A 19,566-nucleotide genomic window follows, 5' to 3' on the forward strand; every position below is an offset into this window, starting at 1 on the left:
ATAAATATTTTTTTAATCCGAGGCACCCCTACATCATAATTTTCCACTCCCAGCACCTTATATTTATAGCATATCGTCGTTGTCGGGTGGAAACCTTGTATGTCCAAAACCGTTAGTTTTGTATTTATCATCTATAAAATGTACTAAACTAGTGAAAACAGCAGATCTACAAGCACACAGCGCCTCGCGATGCGAGGCGTATATTTTAGTGATTATGTTGCGAGGAAAACGTTGAAATAATAGCCATTTTTATTAAAATGATACGTGTCCAAATAAATTCCAAATATTATCAAATTATCTCGCGGCACCCCTGGACTGCCATCGCGGCACCCCCACTTTGAAAACCCCTGGGCTACGGGCATAGACGGCCCCTCTCGTGGCCCTTATATGCCTTGATGTTATGACTTCACCCTTTGCCCCTCTCTTATGGGCCCATGACATAGACACCGATAGTCTACACAGACACAGACACAGACATAGTCAAATCTATATATGGCCCGTAAGGCCTAATTGTGCGCCAGCAGAGCGCTCCTTGTTATTATCATTGAGTACTATAGTCTGGTTGGCCTACAGGGTCAACCACAACTAATAATAATAAAACTATATAACGTATCTCTTACAAAATGCAAGGAATCGATTCTCGATGAAGCCGGTCGATTTGACATACTGTATGGCCCCAGTGCGTGCCATCAAAACTGTGGGAGGAGTAGCGCGGCAAAAAAAAAATCTAGGAAGGGAAAGAAAGATGGATGGAAGGAATAATTCGGACAAGTACTATATTCCCTGCAGGGGCAACCACACTAATAATAATGGTTCCCAGAACTTGGGGTGTTTTTTGTCACTGTATATTTGCACATACGCGCAATTTGTCCTCTGTATTTACCCATCCTATAATCAAGGGTTTTCCTCATTTCTTTGATTGACAGATCCATGACGGTCTCACCCTACACAAACTGGCTATCCAAGGTGTCAGATTCTGATGTCCTATTGGCCGGTCTGGGTTCCGGGGGCGCGGTCACAGTGGATATGGGCGGATACGTAAGGCTATGGGAGACAGGGTTGGAAAACCTGCAGCGTTCTCTGATGGAGTGGAGGAATATGATTGGGTCGGAGGACGGCAGACCCGTACAGGTAATTCTATTTTATAGTCAATCTAGTTCCCTTTGAAATGTAAAACGGTCCATGTTCATGATAAAGATACATCATATCGCTGGGATGCTGAAATACAGAGACATTTGACTCATACAGCCTGTAGTGTCTCTGACTCTGAGGACCACTAGGTGGCAGTATTCTCTCAGAAATAATCACCTAAGCTTCCATTGCTTCTTTCTACTGTAAAATACTCTTAAATGGGGATTCACATTTTGTGACCATGAAGTCGGGAACCAATGTTAACTCACTTAAAGTCTTTTTTTTTTTTTATCCATTCCAAATATCTCATGACTCACTTTTTGGTCCCTAGATACAGAGTGAGAAACAGTAGAACAAATACACCGTTTGTCTCCTGCCCTGGTGGAAAACTTTTAAGTAACCAAAACATCCCACATATTATGGAAATGGAAATATATCCGTCTCCACTATTGCATTTGTGAATGGAGGGTCTTTGTGGTGATGATGTAATAGCTTTGTACTGACCTTACCATGGGTCAGTACATTCAGCCCAGGACACTGGGTTCTGGGTTCATGGAACCAATATAGACAGCATTGTTTCGGCGCCCACACACACAACACAGAGGGGATTTGTAGCCAATGTGTAGCATGCTTTCCAGATATAAGACGTATTGTTTGGGGATCTGTGGCTTCCACACAGGCCAGACAGCGATAGTAAAGGGGGAGCAACAGTGGGAGAACAGATACGTGCAAATGTCGTTTGTGGACGTCAGCTCGGCCTTCAACACAATAGTCCCTGCAAGACTCGACAATGCCCCATGTGCAGACGGATATTGGACTTTTCCGTCAAGCTGACCCAATTATAGTACCATTTGTTTTTAGTGCGGTAGGATAGTGGTTCTCAACATATGGGTAGATTGGGTACCTAGGGGTCCTGCTCACAACGCCTCGCAAACGCGAGACGCTGTGAGCATGTAGATCTGTAGAATTACATCCTAGCAAACTGCATCTGCGTTGTCGAGGGCCTTTGGAGCCATAGTTCAGAGCCAAAGAGCTGTGGAATTGTCTTGGCTATGTTTGAAACAAAACGCACACACATGCGTGAGCGCACAGTCGCACACACAAGCACAGAATTCTTTGAGATAATGCAATCACAGAATAAGGTCCTAGCCAGCGTCTGCATTACCGGGGGCTTTCCAAGGAAAGTATGAAAAACTAGCTTTGGATTTGCTTTTGGCTCTGTTTGATCAAGCGCAGGACACACAAGCGCATGCTCAAGTATGCACACACACATTCACGTGCATTCACACACAGTCGGCCTCTCTTGGCCTGACCTGGGTTCGTCTGTGCTCAGGTAGTTCTTTGAAGGAGCACCTTGAGGCCGCAGCGGGTCATGTCCGAGACAGACTGTCCCTGTGCTGCCTGTTAGCCCTCCGCAAACAGCAGGCCTCTCCTTAAACATGATGGCCTCTCTATATAGTCGAGGACCCACATGGCCAAAAGCTCAAAGAAAAGAGGGGTACCTGTGTTATAACCATGGGCCTCAGGGCCTGCACACACACACACACACACACACACACACACACACACACACACACACACACACACACACACACACACACACACACACACACACACACACACACACACACACACACACTGTATGGTGTTACCTGTTTGCGTTTGGCACTCACACAATACCTTTCGCCTTGGTTTAACATGGTTAACATGGTTTGTGAGCATGGACATTTTAGCCATGGTGTGAAACAGACAAGAAGGAGCCAGAGGGAGCGAAAACGACCCTGATATCATTCTGTAAAATTACACCGTAAATTCTTCAGTATTAGTTTATCCATTTTTAACTATGGGAGTGTACCATTTGCATGCTTTCAAGTATGTCAAGTATGAAAAGGATAAGGGCAGACATTCCTCAGAATTGCACATACATACTGTGTGTTCATAAACATGTGTGCATGCACTCATGCACAGATCCATGAATGCATGCACGGATTGCACGCAGAATTTACAAACACATGTACACGCACGAGCACACACACGCACACACATCACACACACACACACACACACACACACACACACACACACACACACACACACACACACACACACACACACACACACACACACACACATACTGTACAAACAAGAGAGACAGACAGACAGAGATAAGAGATCTCCATATAATGTATGGGCATGAAAGGGACACAGACAGACAACGGGTATTTGCACAACTGGACGTCAATAACTATTCTGCCCAACGGACACCGGTCTGGGTTCTCCAATAGGGCTGCGAATCTTTGGGTATCCCACGATTCGATTCAGAATCGATTCTTGGGGTATCCCACGATTCGATTCAGAATTGATTCTTGGGGTCACGATTCACGATTTCTTTCGATTCTTTCAAATCCAAACGACTCAAATTCAGAAAAGATTATTTTCCGATTCAAAAACAATTCTCGATTCAAAATGATTCTCTATTCAAAATGATTCTCTATTCAAAATGATTCTCTATTCAATTCATATATCAGGATCTACTCCAGTCTGCTGGCATGAAAGCGGAGTACATTTACGTAGCTTTTATAATTTTAAAGGTTTTATCAACTTATTGCAATAATGTAAATCCAAGACAACTGGTCTGGTTTATTCATGCTTGCACATATTCTTTTAACTTGTACAAACACAACATAATATCTAATAAAGTATCGTAATAAAAGAATCATAAAATAAAAATCATAATATCTAATAAATAATATCTAATAAAAAAAAAGATTTTTGGAAAATGAGAATCGATTCTGAATCTTACCATGTTAGAAACACGATTCGAATCTAAATCGATTTTTTCCTGCACCCCTATTCTCCAACATTACTTCGGAGACTCCTCAGGGACATTCAATCCCTCATATACTTACTGTGCACTCATATTCTGTGCACACCCCCGGGCACAGGACTAGTATACATATAAAGTACATACACAATGCAGGTGCTGACAGACAGCGTTTAATTAGCAAAGAGCACTTCTGTTATCCATTGTCGGAGGAAGACATAGACGACAGATATGCATGACCTCATAAAGGCCCTGTGTGTGTGTGTGTGTGTGTGTGTGTGTGTGTGTGTGTGTGTGTGTGTGTTTTAGCACTCAGTTGCCCTTCTTGTCTCTCTTGGCTTGTCTCTCTCTCTTTAACATTGCTCCATTACAGCACCACTGACATCATCTGTCACCACGTGCACGCACGCACACACACACACACACACACACACACACACACACACACACACACACACACACACACACACACACGCACGCGCGTATACAGTATAGAGGACTTCTCTCTCATCACCCATCTGTACAACTCGTGTCTTTGTTAAGCAGATGTTATTAAGATGCCAAATACATGTACAGGTATGCACTGCTGTGCAGTGGAAACACCAGCGTAAACCAACACACCACTTCAGTCCTCCACACATAAATGGTAAATGGTGCATTTATACCTTCTTTACAATGATGGTGCATTACAGCCACACACACACACACACACACACAAACACTTACACACAGTCATTCATACGCCGATGGTGGAGGAACACTCAGGTGCCTTCCCAGCCCGTAAGAGTATGTGCTGTGACCAAGGCTCATTGCCATACTGGCTTGTGATAGACATTTTTGTCAACATTCTATTTTAGCCACGGACCAAAAACACACAAAGAGATAGCCCTGGATGACCATAACAGCCTGTAACTCTGAGAGAGTACAAATGGAACCAAACGGACCCAAATGGGTCCGTTTGGTTCCATTTGTACTCTCTCAGAGTTACGGGAGTCCTTGAAATTAAAATGTTAAAGAACCACTAGTACTTGTAGACTCCTAGTGTGCCATACATAGTGTCATAGTAAATCAGTGTGATACATATTCTGAAGAAAAACCTGGAGACTGACAGTCAGTAATTGGTCTTAGGATCAAAATAAGAACATTATAATGTTAAGTAAAAACTGAAAAATCGAGAATTTGCCACAGACAACGCCAAGTCTTGCCGCGGACACATTTGACACATCACCCTCCCTAACGGCTTGCCTCCCAATAACACATTGTGTTTGCGTTGACGCTCGACAAAACTGGATTCACCGCGGTGGTGGGCAGGCACTTTGCCAGCGCGCCACTGCTGGTTTTGATAGCGTTTTTGCAGTGTAGTGGTATTTGGCCACCTGCCTTTCTATTTCACATTGCCCCTGCCCTACCAAAGTAGCCATATCAGACACACACACACACACACACACACACACACACACACACACACACACACACACACACACGCACACACACACACACACACACACACACACACGCACACACACACACGCACACGCACACGCACAGAGGCCACAGCCCATAAATCCCCCTCTGTCTGTAGGCGTCTAAAGGGAGAATCAGAGAAATTTATGGGCCTATTAATCCTACAAGACCGTGGAGGAGAGAGAGCCTGTGGCAGAGAAAGGAGAGAGAGAATAACGGCACAAACATATTGAGGGGAGAGGGAGGGATAGAAATACAGATTCTCACAGTCATAAAAAGTTGCCCCCCTCCCCCTTATTCCACTCCTTCTGTCTTCCATGCCTCTGCTCACTCTTTAGTCAGAAAGCAGACACTAGGCTGTTCTGTCTTCACTTTTGTGTGTGTGCACGTTCCTGTGTGTGTGTGCGAGAGAACGAGTGAACAGAGCATGTGAAAAAGAAAGAGACGGGGTGCTTGGGTGGTGGGGAGCGCGCAGATATTGCGACATAACATTTGTTCGACATTCCATTACTTCTACGCTGGTCAACGCTAACTTGGTGAAATACTAACCTGCCGACGCAGGTGATTGCTTACCTGGTAAATGTTAACCGCTATGCCTAAACCCTAACCCTAACCTCAGTAAAACTATGCCTAAACCTAACCCTAAAACCTAACTCTAACCCTAACCCTTCGTCGAACTAATGAAAGGTAGAAATAGCGAGATTTCCTGCCCACCACTGTGGAATTGTGGTGTTTGAATGCTCTGCGGTGCCCCTGGCTTGGCAGGGTTAACACGGCGGGAGGGAAGCCCGCAGGGAGGGTGTTTTCCCCCCACTGCGCTAGCAACTCCTACAGGTTGGTAAAATGTGGCTGTCAGCGGGTGTGTTGAACACACGCTACGTCATCCTGGTGAAGCTCATCACTGGCAGGTGAAAAGAAGCGGCAGGCAATTTTCAGGTGTATGTATACAGGGGCGTCACACCAAATTCTGGGCCCTGGGTACAAGGATTCACTGCGGGCCCCCCATGAATGTTAACTATTGAAAAATAGCAGATATACAAGCTCACAGCGGGGCACCGAGTGCCACGCTGCGAGCTTGTAGATCTGCTATTTTTGAAAAATCGTGAAAATGTGTGCCAAGAAACCTATGTTTCCATGTCAGTGATGCTCAAACTTTTTCATGTGAAGGACCCCCCCCCCCCCCCATCTCAAAACATTTAGTTCAAGGGACCCCACCGAAGCAAAACTTGAGTTACAAATGTTCACTTAAAAAATACATATATTCAAAGATTTGCGCACATTTTCACGACTTTTCAAAAATAGCAGATCTGCAAGCTCGCAGCGCGGCACTCGGTGCCGCGCTGTGAGCTTGTATATCTGCTATTTTTCAATAGCTAAAGTTACTAGGGCCCCTCCACCTTGGGCCCTAGTAACTCAGTCCCACTTTCCTAACCCCTTGTGACGCCCCTGTATGTATACATATATGTACCTGCATCTGCATGTATGACTGAGGAGGCATGGGATGTCAATACCATCCTCATAGGACCGACCAGAGCCCAGACCAACCAGTAGGGGTCAGCAGTGACAAGACTTTACAAGCGTGTGGGAGAAAAGAGAGGGAAAATTGGCCTAAACAAGAAAAGTTTAAAAAAGAAAACTAGAAAGACTAAAAAGCATTTAAGCATTAGTGCTCGTATCCTATTAGGGTGTAGATTCAGGCACGCTGTTTAGCTGCACTCATCATGCCGGACTCATTAGCAAATGGCAAACACTGACGGTAAGCCAAGGCAAAGCTGTGCTCTCACCTTCTAAGCATCAGCTGCGAGCTTGTAGATCTGCTATTTTTGAAAAATCGTGAAAATGTGTGCAAGTCTATGAATATCTTTGACCCGATCTTTGACCCGACTTCTGAATCCTTCCTCTAAATCAGTGGTTCTCAAACTTTTTCATGTCAAGGACCCCCAAAATTACAGGTATTTGGCCACGGACCCCCATCTCAAAATATGTTGTTCCAGGGACCCCCAGAAGCAAATATTTGAGTTATAAATGTTCGCTTTTAAATACATATATTCAAAGAAAATCTTGATTTTTCAAAAATAGCAGATCTACAAGCTCGCAGCGCGGCACTCGGTGCCGCGCTGTGAGCTTGTATATCTGCTATTTTTCACTGGTTAAAGCATTCAATAATTCTAGGTCTAAATGGGTTAACAAAATGATCGAAACGAAGCGGATACCGGTGGATCATATGGGAGTTGATCATTTCCTACTATCAAGTGCATAATATGCACAATCAAAGGAAAGGAGACTTGAGATCTGATGACAGGTGGTGGGTGCAGTTGCAGTCTGGGGGAACGTGACTTTCCCCTCCTGGTGGTAGTTCATGTTCATGCCATTAGTAATGGTGATCTGCCCCTGTCAAGAACCCTGCTGGGTAGGGGTGTAACGATATAGTAACTGTATCGAAATATTGTTTTTATCTTAAAAAATCGAAGTATATCGAAATGAAAACAGCTAAAATCGAATCGTATCGTTTGATTTTGTATCGTATCGAATCGGCAGTGCAAAGAACCGATTGTATCGATACTACCTCCTTGTGCATTGTATTTAGCATTTTTAAGAAGAAAAAATGAAAAGGAGGGGTTTTAATTACTTTTCCTTTTCATATAGCTACACTGGTCTATCGATAAATGTGTGTAATCTCTGGGTTCATGTCAAGGTGCAGGTTTGTCAATATACAATGTCCATGTATTTGGCAGATAATCACTGTGTTTACTTATTTATATCCATAATAATACATGTTTCCCTTATAAAACTGCACTATCCACACCTTTCACACAGATTACATTTCTTTGCTAAATAGTTACTATATCGATTTTAAATCATTGAATCGAATCGTATCACCATGAATGAACCAATATCTTCCATGTATCGTATCGTCAACTATGTATCGTGATATGTATCGAATCACTATTATAATGTATCGTTACACCCCTACTGCTGGGACACCGTGACTCCCTGGGCCCCGTGCTAATGTGACCACACACACACACACTGTGGCTGCGCTGCCCCACTGACGCATGCCCCTGAACTAAAGTGTGCCAACTCGTTGCAGGAACTCAGTCAGGACCTTAATTTGGACGCATGCCGTCATGTGTCAGTCATCATTCTTTATGACCCCAAAAGACTGACATTAGTCATTCCTTTACTGACGGTGGCAGGAGGCTGAATGTCAGGCCTGCTTCCTGGTTACACTGAGCCAGAATGGCACAGGCTCATTGCTGGTTGAGGTTCCATTGAGATAGAATGGCAGGCTCCTTCCTGGTTCTATTGAGATAGAATGGCAGGCTCCTTCCTGGTTCTATTGAGATAGAATGGATGCAGTTTATCTTCTCGCCAGGACTTGGGTTGAGGCTTGCGTGCTGACAAGAGCTGTATTTAGAATGAGCTATAGAAATAGACCCGTGTACGAGGAGAACGGAGGCCCCGACGATGTTTCAACTTCCTGTCTGATGGACAGATTTGATCAGCACACAAAGAAACACATGATGAGCATGAGGGCTCGAGAGACATGGAGAACAGCACTGGAGCAGCCCTGATGGAGGTTGTGTGTGTGTGTGTGTGTGTGTGTTTGTGTGCGCGTGCGTGCGTGCACGTGCGTGCGTGCGTGCGTGCGTGTCACATTAAGATAATAAAACCAGAGAGATACCTAGACTCTGCTGTTCCTGGGCACTTTTTTTAAGTTATGGAGGGGGATGTTATTTTAAGCATGGGTCTTTGACATCACATTCCCATACACATATGCATCTTTCCCTTACATGGGATCGGTATGTATGCAGGTCAGCACTTTTGCTATTTCTTGCTGTGTTTGCAGTATGACAGTATGACACACACATACACAGGCCAGAGAAGAGTGTCCATATGCTAGAGGTGAAACCCTGACAGACAACCTTAGTGGCGCTAATGGTTGACCTCTGACCCTTTGGCTCATCGCAGGACTATGGCATCTATTCCTCTGGTTACTGAGGTTAACTGTGGATCACCTGAACACACACACACACACACACACACACACACACACACACACACACACACACACAGACACACACACACACACACACACACACACACACACACACACACCACTGCATCCTCTACTTTAGCTTAATTGTATTCTTACACATATGTGTTGATTTACAGTGTCACTGTGGAAGATCTCAGTTTGACATTCTGCTTAAGGGATTTCCTCTGTGAATGCTAGTTAATACACCAGCCCCTGCCCCCTGCCCTCATATCATTGTCATTGTACACAGCTGCAGACACAAACGTATGCGAGTGTCAAGTGTGAGTGCATGTGCACGTTCGCGCGTGCATCCACGTGTAGTAGAGGAAAAGTACAAGTGTACTGTTGTGTGTCTTACGCTGGGAACCCACCAAAAAAGTGTTGCTCACGCAGTCATTGTGCACACAGGTTAACTTTGCACTCTACTGGCCACAGTGGGACGTCTGGTCAATGCATTTCAATGAGAACGTGCGAGGACAAACTTTGTACTGTATATCGCCCGAGCAGGAAAAAAAGCCTTTACGTGCAGTGCACGGCCAGTGAGAACGGCTGCATTCCTTAAGGCACCATCATCAGTGTATTTTGGATTCATGTCAATTTGTGTTTTCAGATATTTAACCACTTGAACCATCAATACTTAATAAACTTGACCTTTCACTCTGTACTTAGTCTGCTCTTTTTCCCCTCTACACCAAAGTTCTTTGCCGAAAATATCTACAAGCTTGTAGATCTGCTATTTTTGGCTAAAGTTCTCAGAATATGGATAATAGGGTTCAAGTGGTTAATATAAAAAAGTCGCTCAAAGATTTGGAGCACCCCCTGTAGTAACTCTGAGGACCCCCTGTTGAAGACCCATGCAACAACTGATAATGCAAACTCTTCGGGTGTTTGTGTGCATGCACTGCACACACTGCACCGTAAAATCCTCAATGTAAAAATGGACACAGACGGGTCCATTTGGGTCTATGTTTTCCAAAGTTAAATGAACACGGAGGATTGTATTGTGCAGGTCTAACATAATCTGCTGTGGCTTATATCAGGCTCACTTTTCTAATCTGACCTATAATTAGGGTAGGCTGATACAGCAGTACACACTAGCGCTTCATGTGTGGGAACAGAGGAAGAGAGAGAGAGTGCGCGTGTGTGTGCGTATGTGTGCGTGTGTGTGTGTGTGTGTGTGTGTGTGCGTGTGTGTGTAATTAAATCGCTGTTACAAGCTCAAGCGATTAGAAATGACATTGCAAAGTCATCACAATTACTGTTACATTGCCATTCACTCAAAATGGTGTGGGTGTTTGTGTGTGTGTGTGTGTGTGTGTGCATGCGCGTGTCTGCGTGTGTGTCTGTGAGAGAGGTGTAAACAGTGGGATTTGTCTATGTATGTGTCTGTGACCGGGTGTATCCACGTGTGTATCTGTGCATGCATGCATGCATGCATGCATGCCTGCATGTGTTACATGTAGGTGTGGACCGTGGGTCAACACAGCAGACGGACAGAGCGAGAGAGAGAGAGACATAGAGTTCCCTCCCCACCCTTACTGCCCCTATTAGATAAGTGTCTGTCCAACCGCTTTGAGCATGACACAGCAAGCATAATAGATAATACAAAATTACATCGCGAGCACGGACACGAACACACCATTTAACTTAACTGCAGGGCATGGGCTAAATTGTCTCCTGATCCACACCACTACCTCTACATACTCAGCTTGCTCATGTATTACCAGAGTCTGGCCAGCTGCCCTACCTAGGGATGGGACGATATTATCATTTATCGTGATAAAAAACAGTCACGATAATCTTATCGCAGAGATTTAATTTATTGTGATATCGTCCTCTGTCATGCACTGGGATCAATTCACCTTGTATTTGCCGAGCTGCATATCCGGTACCACTTAAACCCTCTATAATTGGTAAAAGTAATATACGTTATGTACTTGATAGAGTCTTTTTTTCACTCCATTAAATGTCTTTGCCAAAAAATTGCTGATCTACAAGCTCACGCGATGCGTTGTGAGCTTGTAGATCTGCTATTTTTTGTCAAATGTTCTGCTCCAGGATAATGGATTTTGATTATCGCCATAATATCGTAAACCGCGATTTCTTTTGAATAATAATCGTGATTTGACATTTTCATATGGTCCCATCCCTAGACCTACCTCAGTGTGAGAGCCAGCCTGCTGATCTCGGCTAAGAGGGAGCAATTGAGACGGAGCAGAAATACTTAGCACCTTCTTAACCCCCTTTTCTCTCTCTCTCACCCGCTCTCGCTTCTCCCTCCCCCTCCACCTCCCGAGAGAAACAGAGCCTGCTCTGTCCATGCATCTGAAATCAAAGAGAGGAGAGATAGAGGGCCTATTTTGTTCGTCCTTTCAATGGAACGAGTGCAAACCGATTCGGTTCGGGATAAGAGCACATCAGGCGGACGAATGTAAGACATAAGATGAGTCAGCCTGGAGGAGTTTGTTGTTCGCACTGTGCAGAGGGACAAAAGCCTTCCCGAAACTGCTCTGATTAGCGTCTTGAGTTCTCGGAAATTGTGCCGAACTTCCCTTGGAATCTTTTCCTGAAGAAACCCATTTTTAGTTACAGTGCACATAAATGAGCTACTCTAGCTGCGAAGGATTCCCCAGGAATGAGTTCACAATGTTGCCGTTTAAAAAACAGATCCATGCACCACCAAGTGCAACAGTTAATCAAATGAATCGATTTAATCGATTATAAAAGATAAAAAGTAAATCCATTTTTAAAATAAGAGAAAATTGAAGATGGTGAGTTTATAGATAAGCTATGTTTAGTATTTTTGTGCAACACCACTATACAACAAATTATAAAACAGGGCTTAAAGGAGCACTTCACCCTTAATCTTAATAATTGGTCCTTACCAATGTTTATTATACAGTAAAATGGCACATTTGGTCTCCTACTCGGCATCTCATTGGTGGCATATAGACAGTTCAGAAATCTACCTACCAATGACATCATTGATGGGGATTCCAAGCTACTGTAATAGAAACTGCAGCCTTTCTCTTCTTAGAAAGTTAGCATGCTATAATAGAAGCCATTGTTATTATTATTACTAGAAGCTCGGCCGCCCGAGCATCTAGTCGGCGCCCTGGCCAACTCGGGAACAATGTAAATAGGGGATGAATGCCCCGCCCTTTAATGCAAACCCCATTATACCTGTTGTCATAGGATCCGTTTTGACCATCTGTTTTGACCATCTGTTTGCGTGTGTCCATTTATGCCCATATATGGGGATATATGTCTGTCTATGTCCATTTTATGTTCATATATGGAGATCTCTGTAGGACCCATTTTGACCATCTGTTTGCCTGTGTCCATTTATGCCCATATATGGAGTTATCTGTCTCGGCCGAGCGTCTAGTCGGCGCCCTGGCCAACTCGGGAACAATGTAAATAGGGGATGAATGCCCCGCCCTTTAATGCAAACCCCATTATACCTGTTGTCATAGGATCTGTTTTGACCATCTGTTTGCGTGTGTCCATTTATGCCCATATATGGGGATATCTGTCTGTCTACGTCCATTTTATGTCCATATATGGAGATCTCTGTAGGACCCGTTTTGACCATCTGTTTGCCTGTGTCCATTTATGCCCATATATGGAGTTATCTGTTTGCCTGTGTCCATTTATGCTCATATATGGAGATATCTGTATCTGTCTGTCTGCATCCATTTCATGCCCATATATGGAGATCTCTGTATCTGTTGGTCTGTATCCCTTTATGCCCATTATGGAGATCTCTGTATCTGTCTGTGCCTCCGACTGTGTTGCAGACACAGTGCTGGTTCCCCCTTTAATGCAAACCCCATTATACCTGTTGTCATAGGACCCGTTTTGACCATCTGTTTGCCTGTGTCCATTTATGCCCATATATGGAGATATCTGTATCTGTCTTTTTGCGTCCATTTTATGCCCATATATGGAGATCTTTGACCATCTGTTTGCCTGTGTCCATTTATGCTCATATATGGAGATATCCGTATCTGTCTGTCTGCATCCATTTTATGCCCATAAATGGAGATCTATGCAGACACAGTGCCGGTTCCTGAAAACCCTGATGTCAGACATCAGAATCCGAACCTTTCGTGCTGGTTCCAGAAAATCGCGTATCGGATCGGGTCGAGGCCGGGCACTGCACTACCTGCTGTGGCGGGGAACGTGCGTGCTGAATTTGAAATAGGGAATGAATGCCCCACCCTTTAATGCAAACCCCATTATACCTGTTGTCATAAGAGCCGTTTTGACCATATGTTTGCCTGTGTCCTTTTATGCCCATATAGGAACATCAGAATACGTAACCATGGCATTTTTTGTTGACTCATATATGGAGATATCTGTATCTGTCTGTCTGCATCCATTTTATGCCCATATATGGAGATCTATGCAGACACAGTGCCAGTTCCGGAAAATCCTGATGTCAGACATCAGAATCCGAACCTTTCGTGCTGGTTCCAGAAAATCGTGTATCGGGTCGGGTCGAGGCTGAGCACTGCACTACCTGCTGCGGTGGGGAACGCGCGTGCCGAATTTGAAATAGGGAATGAATGCCCCACCCTTTAATGCAAACCCCATGAATGCCCCACCCTTTAATGCAAACCCCAATATACCTGTTGTCATAGGACCCGTTTTGACCATCTGTTTGTCTTTGTCCACTTATGCCCATATATGAAGATCTCTGCACACACAGTACCGGTTGCGGAAAACTCTGATATCAGACATCAGCTCCGCATACGGGCATTCATGTTATGCCCATATATGGAGAAATATATGCCGGTGGGACGAACGGTTCTCGAGATACGCGGATTACAGACACACACGCAGACACGCAGAGACTTCTCGCATTTATAGATAGATTATTATTATTATTATTATTAATTAATTATGAAAAGAGTTTGAAATCTTGTTTGAAATGACCAAACCTAATCGATTTGGTAGACTATGAAAAAAATCTATTAAAAATAATGTTTTGTGTTTTTGTGTTTTTTTTATTTATTTGAAAGCATTTTTTAAAATTGTTATTAGAAAAAAAAAGAAAAAAATCAGTTATTTGATGAATCAAAAAACCCTAGAAGATAATCAATAGCCGTAGCACTATAACCCATCCATCTCTTTCTTCTCCCTTCAGATTACCGTTCAGAGGGACAGCGGTTTAGATGTCACCGCCCCAAAACACGGCAAGATAGACCCTGAGAACACTCCTCATGTGGGGGGCAACACATGGGCCGGAGGCACAGGTGGGTGGAGCTCACCACAAAGCACCAGTGTTGACATCATTGAACTGCACCATTATAACACTCTTTCTGGAGGACAATGGAACTGTACCATATACAGTTTGGGTCTTCAACAGGGGGTCCGGGACCCCTAGGGGGTCCTCAGAGTTACTACAGGGGGTCCTCCAAATCTTTGAGTGATAAAACGTTTTTTTTTTTCTCCTTTTTTATATGAACACTTTCCCAGCCCAACCGTAATCGCTCGAACTTCTTTAAGGCCCGCTGACACGCCCCGAAATTATAATAGTATGATACAGTAGGTCACGTGGTCTCTCTGAAAACGGTCTGAAATAGTCTGAAACTCATGTCACAGTGTAATCTGCCCCTCGCCCCCCAACAACAGCTGACCAGTATAGTAAGTAGTCTAAGTACAGTCAATTAATTTGATTGGCTTATATTTGCGCATTCCCACAGTGACATCATAAAAATATTAACTTATATTTTAAGATGACTTCTTAAGGTGACAGTAACCCTAGGATCAATTAGCCGGCCGTAATTTTCCGGACTTTGTAATTAAAAACAAAATAAATTATAATTATCGCAAAAAAAGATCTCCCCTTCTTCTTCTTCTGCGTCTTATTCCAAATGATCAGCCTGAAACGGCTAAACCGGAAAAGCGTCATCTCAGCCTCTGTAGGACGTAATTTCATTCAGAAAAAAGTTGACATGGAGTGTGCAAGAGAACATGCTATGCGCTTATATCGATGTGCACGGATCGCGCACACGGAGCGCCTCGTGGGAAGGATGTTTTCGCTTAGAGAGGCAATAGAGAGCTGAGGCTCAAACAGGGTGAGTACAGAATCACGACGCCTTTTCAGTGAAACGATAGACATGTAGTTGGGGCTCTCTGGTGGTCTGCTGTCTCAGATCATAAGGTATATTCCTGAAATAATAGAAATTCCCGGCAAAACCACCGCACAGCCATTTCTGGGAGGCTGGGAAAGTGTTAACCTCTTGAACCCTGGTGTCCACATTCTGCGAGGAGTTGTGAGCTTGTAGATCGGCCATTTTCGGCAAAGAGCTTTGGTGTGAGAGGGGAAAAAGAGCAGACTAAGTACAGAGTCAAAGGTCAAGTGTATTAAGTATTGATGGTTCAAGTGGTTAAATATCTGAAAACACAAATTGACATGAAATCCAAAAAACACTGACGATTGTGCTGTCAAATACTGAAACTATATGGAATCTATGAAAAGGTTGTGGGGGTCCCTGCTTCATCTCTCTCTCAACTAAGGGGTTACATTGAAGACCCGTGATATACAGTATGGACTCTCTCCTCACCTCTGTCCTCTCTCCTATCCCCTGCAGGGGGCAGGGACACGGCAGGCCTGGGTGGCAAGGGTGGTCCCTACCGTCTGGATGCAGGGCACAAGGTGCACCAGGTATCCCAGGCTGAGAAGGATGCCGTGCCAGAAGAGATCCGCAAAGCAGCCCGTGAGATGGGGGAGAAGGCCTTCAAAGAGAGGTAGGTTTACACAATCTAGGTTCTGGCCGGTTGTAGCGGTCAGTGGAAAATATGCACCATTTGTCACTGCCTGAGGTTTCAGATCGAACGAGAGTACTTTGTTGTACACGTGCCTGCATTTTGTCATCTACTTCTTTTGCTTTCTCTGCTTTCCTACCGTTTGTCGAAATAAATAAATAAATAAAAGAAACAGCTAACAGCTAAAGACCATCCTGCAATGGGATCACACTAGCCGGCGGCACCAAATACTAATTTAGCACCCGCCCTTATCCAGAGCAACATGCAAGTGCAAGATCAGAGTAAATGGCATGAACCGTGGTCAACAAATGACAGGGTAAATGGTCACATGAGTAGAGTGCAAACAAAAACAACGTATTGCTACAAAGCGACCATGATAGCAGGTAAACATCAAACCTAGCATCTGTCTAAACAAAATACTATCTAAATAGCATTTGTAGTAAAGCAAACACTATATCTCTATCTAAATAACATAACATATGTGAACAAATAACCAACTGTCATCTGATAGTTGTTTAACTAGCAATTATCAAAAGAAATAGGCCACAAGAAGGAATGAGGTAGAGGCTGTAGAGGTGAAGCAGAAAATGGGGAGTGCAGTCTTGACTGCCGTGTGTGTGTGTGTGTGTGTGTGTGTGTGTGTGTGTGTGTGTGTGTGTGTGTGTGTGTGTGTGTGTGTGTGTGTGTGTGTGTGTGTGTGTGTGTGTGTGTGTGTGTGTGTGTCTGTGCGTGCGTGCGTGCGTGCGTGCGTGCGTGCGTGCGTGCGTGCGTGCGTGCGTGGTGCAATGGAACACATGACATGAGAGCACTGAGTTTGGTAAAACTGTCAACTGTGACAGATTTATTCAACGTGCTTAACTATGCTCGCATGGGCAACTTTTAAACTAATATCGACAATACATTTGATGTGTTTTGCTCGAATGTATTTGATTCAAGGATGATCAACATTAAACATGGTCAGTCATGAAAGTAGAATGTGTCATTGACTCATTGTTGGCAAGAGATAAGAGAGGTTGTTTGGCACAGGAACATAAAAACTGTTCTTGTGTCCTGGGGAACCATCGCTGCTGTGAGATCATGGTCTGACTACTGGAGGAGCATCGGTGTCACACGCTGAAACTATTTTCAGATAGTCAGTCAATAGATAGAGAACATTAATAGCTTGAGGATATTTAAGTGTGCCTGCCATGCAATGCAATGGCAAAACACTTATTGTAATCCGCCATACTTAAGTCATTAATTAAGTCTTTCGCCACGAATTTCTGCACGTAATAACTGCCGCACAATTTACGCCACCGCCGCAATATATACATCAAAACGTGCGGCTCGGCCGGGAATGGTGTGCTATTACTTTTCTTTCCGATCCGCGTTACCATTGCGACGTAATTCGCAAAAAACTACGCCAAAAAACCCCATTGACTTAGAATGGGGGAAACTTCGGCACGTAATAACTGCCGCACGATTTACGCCACCCCCGCAATATATACATCAAAATGTGCGGCTCGGCCGGGAATGGTGTGCTATTACTTTTCTTTCCGATCCGCTTTACGATTGCGATGTAATTCGCAAAAAACAACGCCCAAAAACTCCATTGACTTTGAATGGGGGACTCCGAAAAAAACCCAGAAACTTTGGCGCCACATAACTCTGCCATATTTTTGCCTAGCAACGTCATTTAAAATGTAAAATGCTCACACAACTTTGGTCTTTTTCCGACCAATAGGGATGAGCTGTAATTGATTAAGCCTCGCCCCCTCTTTAACAGGAAGTGCCCTTCACCAAACAGGAAGTGCCTCTATAACTCATGAACCGTTTGCGAATGTTCCTACCATAGGAGACGCGTGTGCATGAATTAGAAAGCGCGGCCTGTGATTGGCTGGAGCGGAGTTCTGGAGCGCTCGGCTGTGGTCACTTGGACTGCGCGGGCGGGTGTGAATGCGTTTATCGTGGACAGGGCGTTTATCGTGGGCTTGCCCAGGCCTTACGGCCTGGGCATAAATATAACGATTGCATTCACCACGGCTTCGTAACTCGCGCGGCGCTCCGCCGGCCGCGCGGCCCTGGCCCGCTCTTCGCGGCCACTCGCGCCTGCGGCGCTCGGGGGCGAAGAGCAGGACCAAGGTCCGCTGGCCTTCGCGCCGCTTGCAATGTCGTGGACAATAAAACGAGCGCTCCTTCAAACGGCGTCTCCTACGGTAGGATTAATAGCGAACCGTTTGTCGTACAGACTTGCGGCTGGTGTCATACCTTTTCTTTTTTTCTCAATTTTTTTTTTCTCAATTTTTTTTTTCTCAATTTTTTTTTTCTCAATTTTTTTTTTCTCAAATTTTTTTTTCTCAAAATTCTTTTTCTCAAAATTTTTTTTTTCTCAAAAATTTTTTTTCTCAAATTTTTTTTCTCAAATTTTTTTTCTCAAATTTTTTTTTTCTCAATTTTTTTTTCTCAAAAATTTTTTTTTCTCAAATTTTTTTTTCTCAAATTTTTTTTCTAAAAAATTTATTTTCTCAACATTTTTTTCTCAAAATTTTTTTTTTCTCAAAATTTTTTTTTCTCAAAATTTTTTTCTCAAAAATTTTTTTTTCTCAATTTTTTTCTCAAAATTTTTTTCTCAACATTTTTTTCTCAAAATTTTTTTTTCTCAATTTTTTTTTTCTCAAAAAATTTTTTCTCAAAAAATTTTTTTCTCAAAATTTTCTCAAAATTATTTTTTTCTCAACATTTTTTTTTCTCACACTTTTTTTTCTCAAGATTTTTTTTTCTCACAATTTTTTTTTCAAAATTTCTTTTTCTCAAAAAATTTTTTTTCTCAAATTTTTTTTCTCAAATTTTTTTTCTCAAAAATTTTTTTTCTCAAAAATTTTTTTTTCTCAATTTTTTTTTCTCAAAAATTTTTTTTTCTCAAATTTTTTTTCTAAAAAATTTATTTTCTAAAAAATTTATTTTCTCAACATTTTTTTCTCAAAATTTTTTTTTTCTCAAAATTTTTTTTTCTCAAAATTTTTTTTTCTCAAAAATTTTTTTTTCTCAATTTTTTTCTCAAAATTTTTTTCTCAAAATTTTTTTTTCTCAATTTTTTTTTTCTCAAAATTTTTTTTCTCAAAAAATTTTTTTCTCAAAATTTTCTCAAAATTATTTTTTTCTCAACATTTTTTTTTCTCACACTTTTTTTTCTCAAGATTTTTTTTTCTCACAATTTTTTTTTCAAAATTTCTTTTTCTCAAAAAAGTTTTTTTCTCAAATTTTTTTTCTCACAAAACAATTTTTTCTCAAAAAACTGTCGTTAAAGTGCGACCCGTGATAACGGCCAAAAATGCTCCAAAACGCCACTAAT

General features: G+C 42.9%; 1 protein-coding gene across 1 annotated transcript in view; it reads left to right on the plus strand.

Annotated features, from left to right (window-relative positions):
• The window catches only part of vwa8 (von Willebrand factor A domain containing 8), a 120,800-nt gene that overhangs the window by 71,714 nt on the left and 29,520 nt on the right, over window positions 1-19,566 (plus strand). The window contains exons 37-39 of the mRNA XM_080753653.1: window positions 927-1,131; window positions 14,611-14,719; window positions 16,061-16,217. Coding sequence (XP_080609779.1) covers window positions 927-1,131; window positions 14,611-14,719; window positions 16,061-16,217 — 471 coding nt within the window. The remainder of the gene's footprint in view (window positions 1-926; window positions 1,132-14,610; window positions 14,720-16,060; window positions 16,218-19,566) is intronic.

The sequence above is a fragment of the Nannobrachium achirus genome (genome assembly GCF_963921795.1).
Source record: "Nannobrachium achirus genome assembly, chromosome: 22".
Lineage (NCBI taxonomy): Eukaryota > Metazoa > Chordata > Actinopteri > Myctophiformes > Myctophidae > Nannobrachium > Nannobrachium achirus.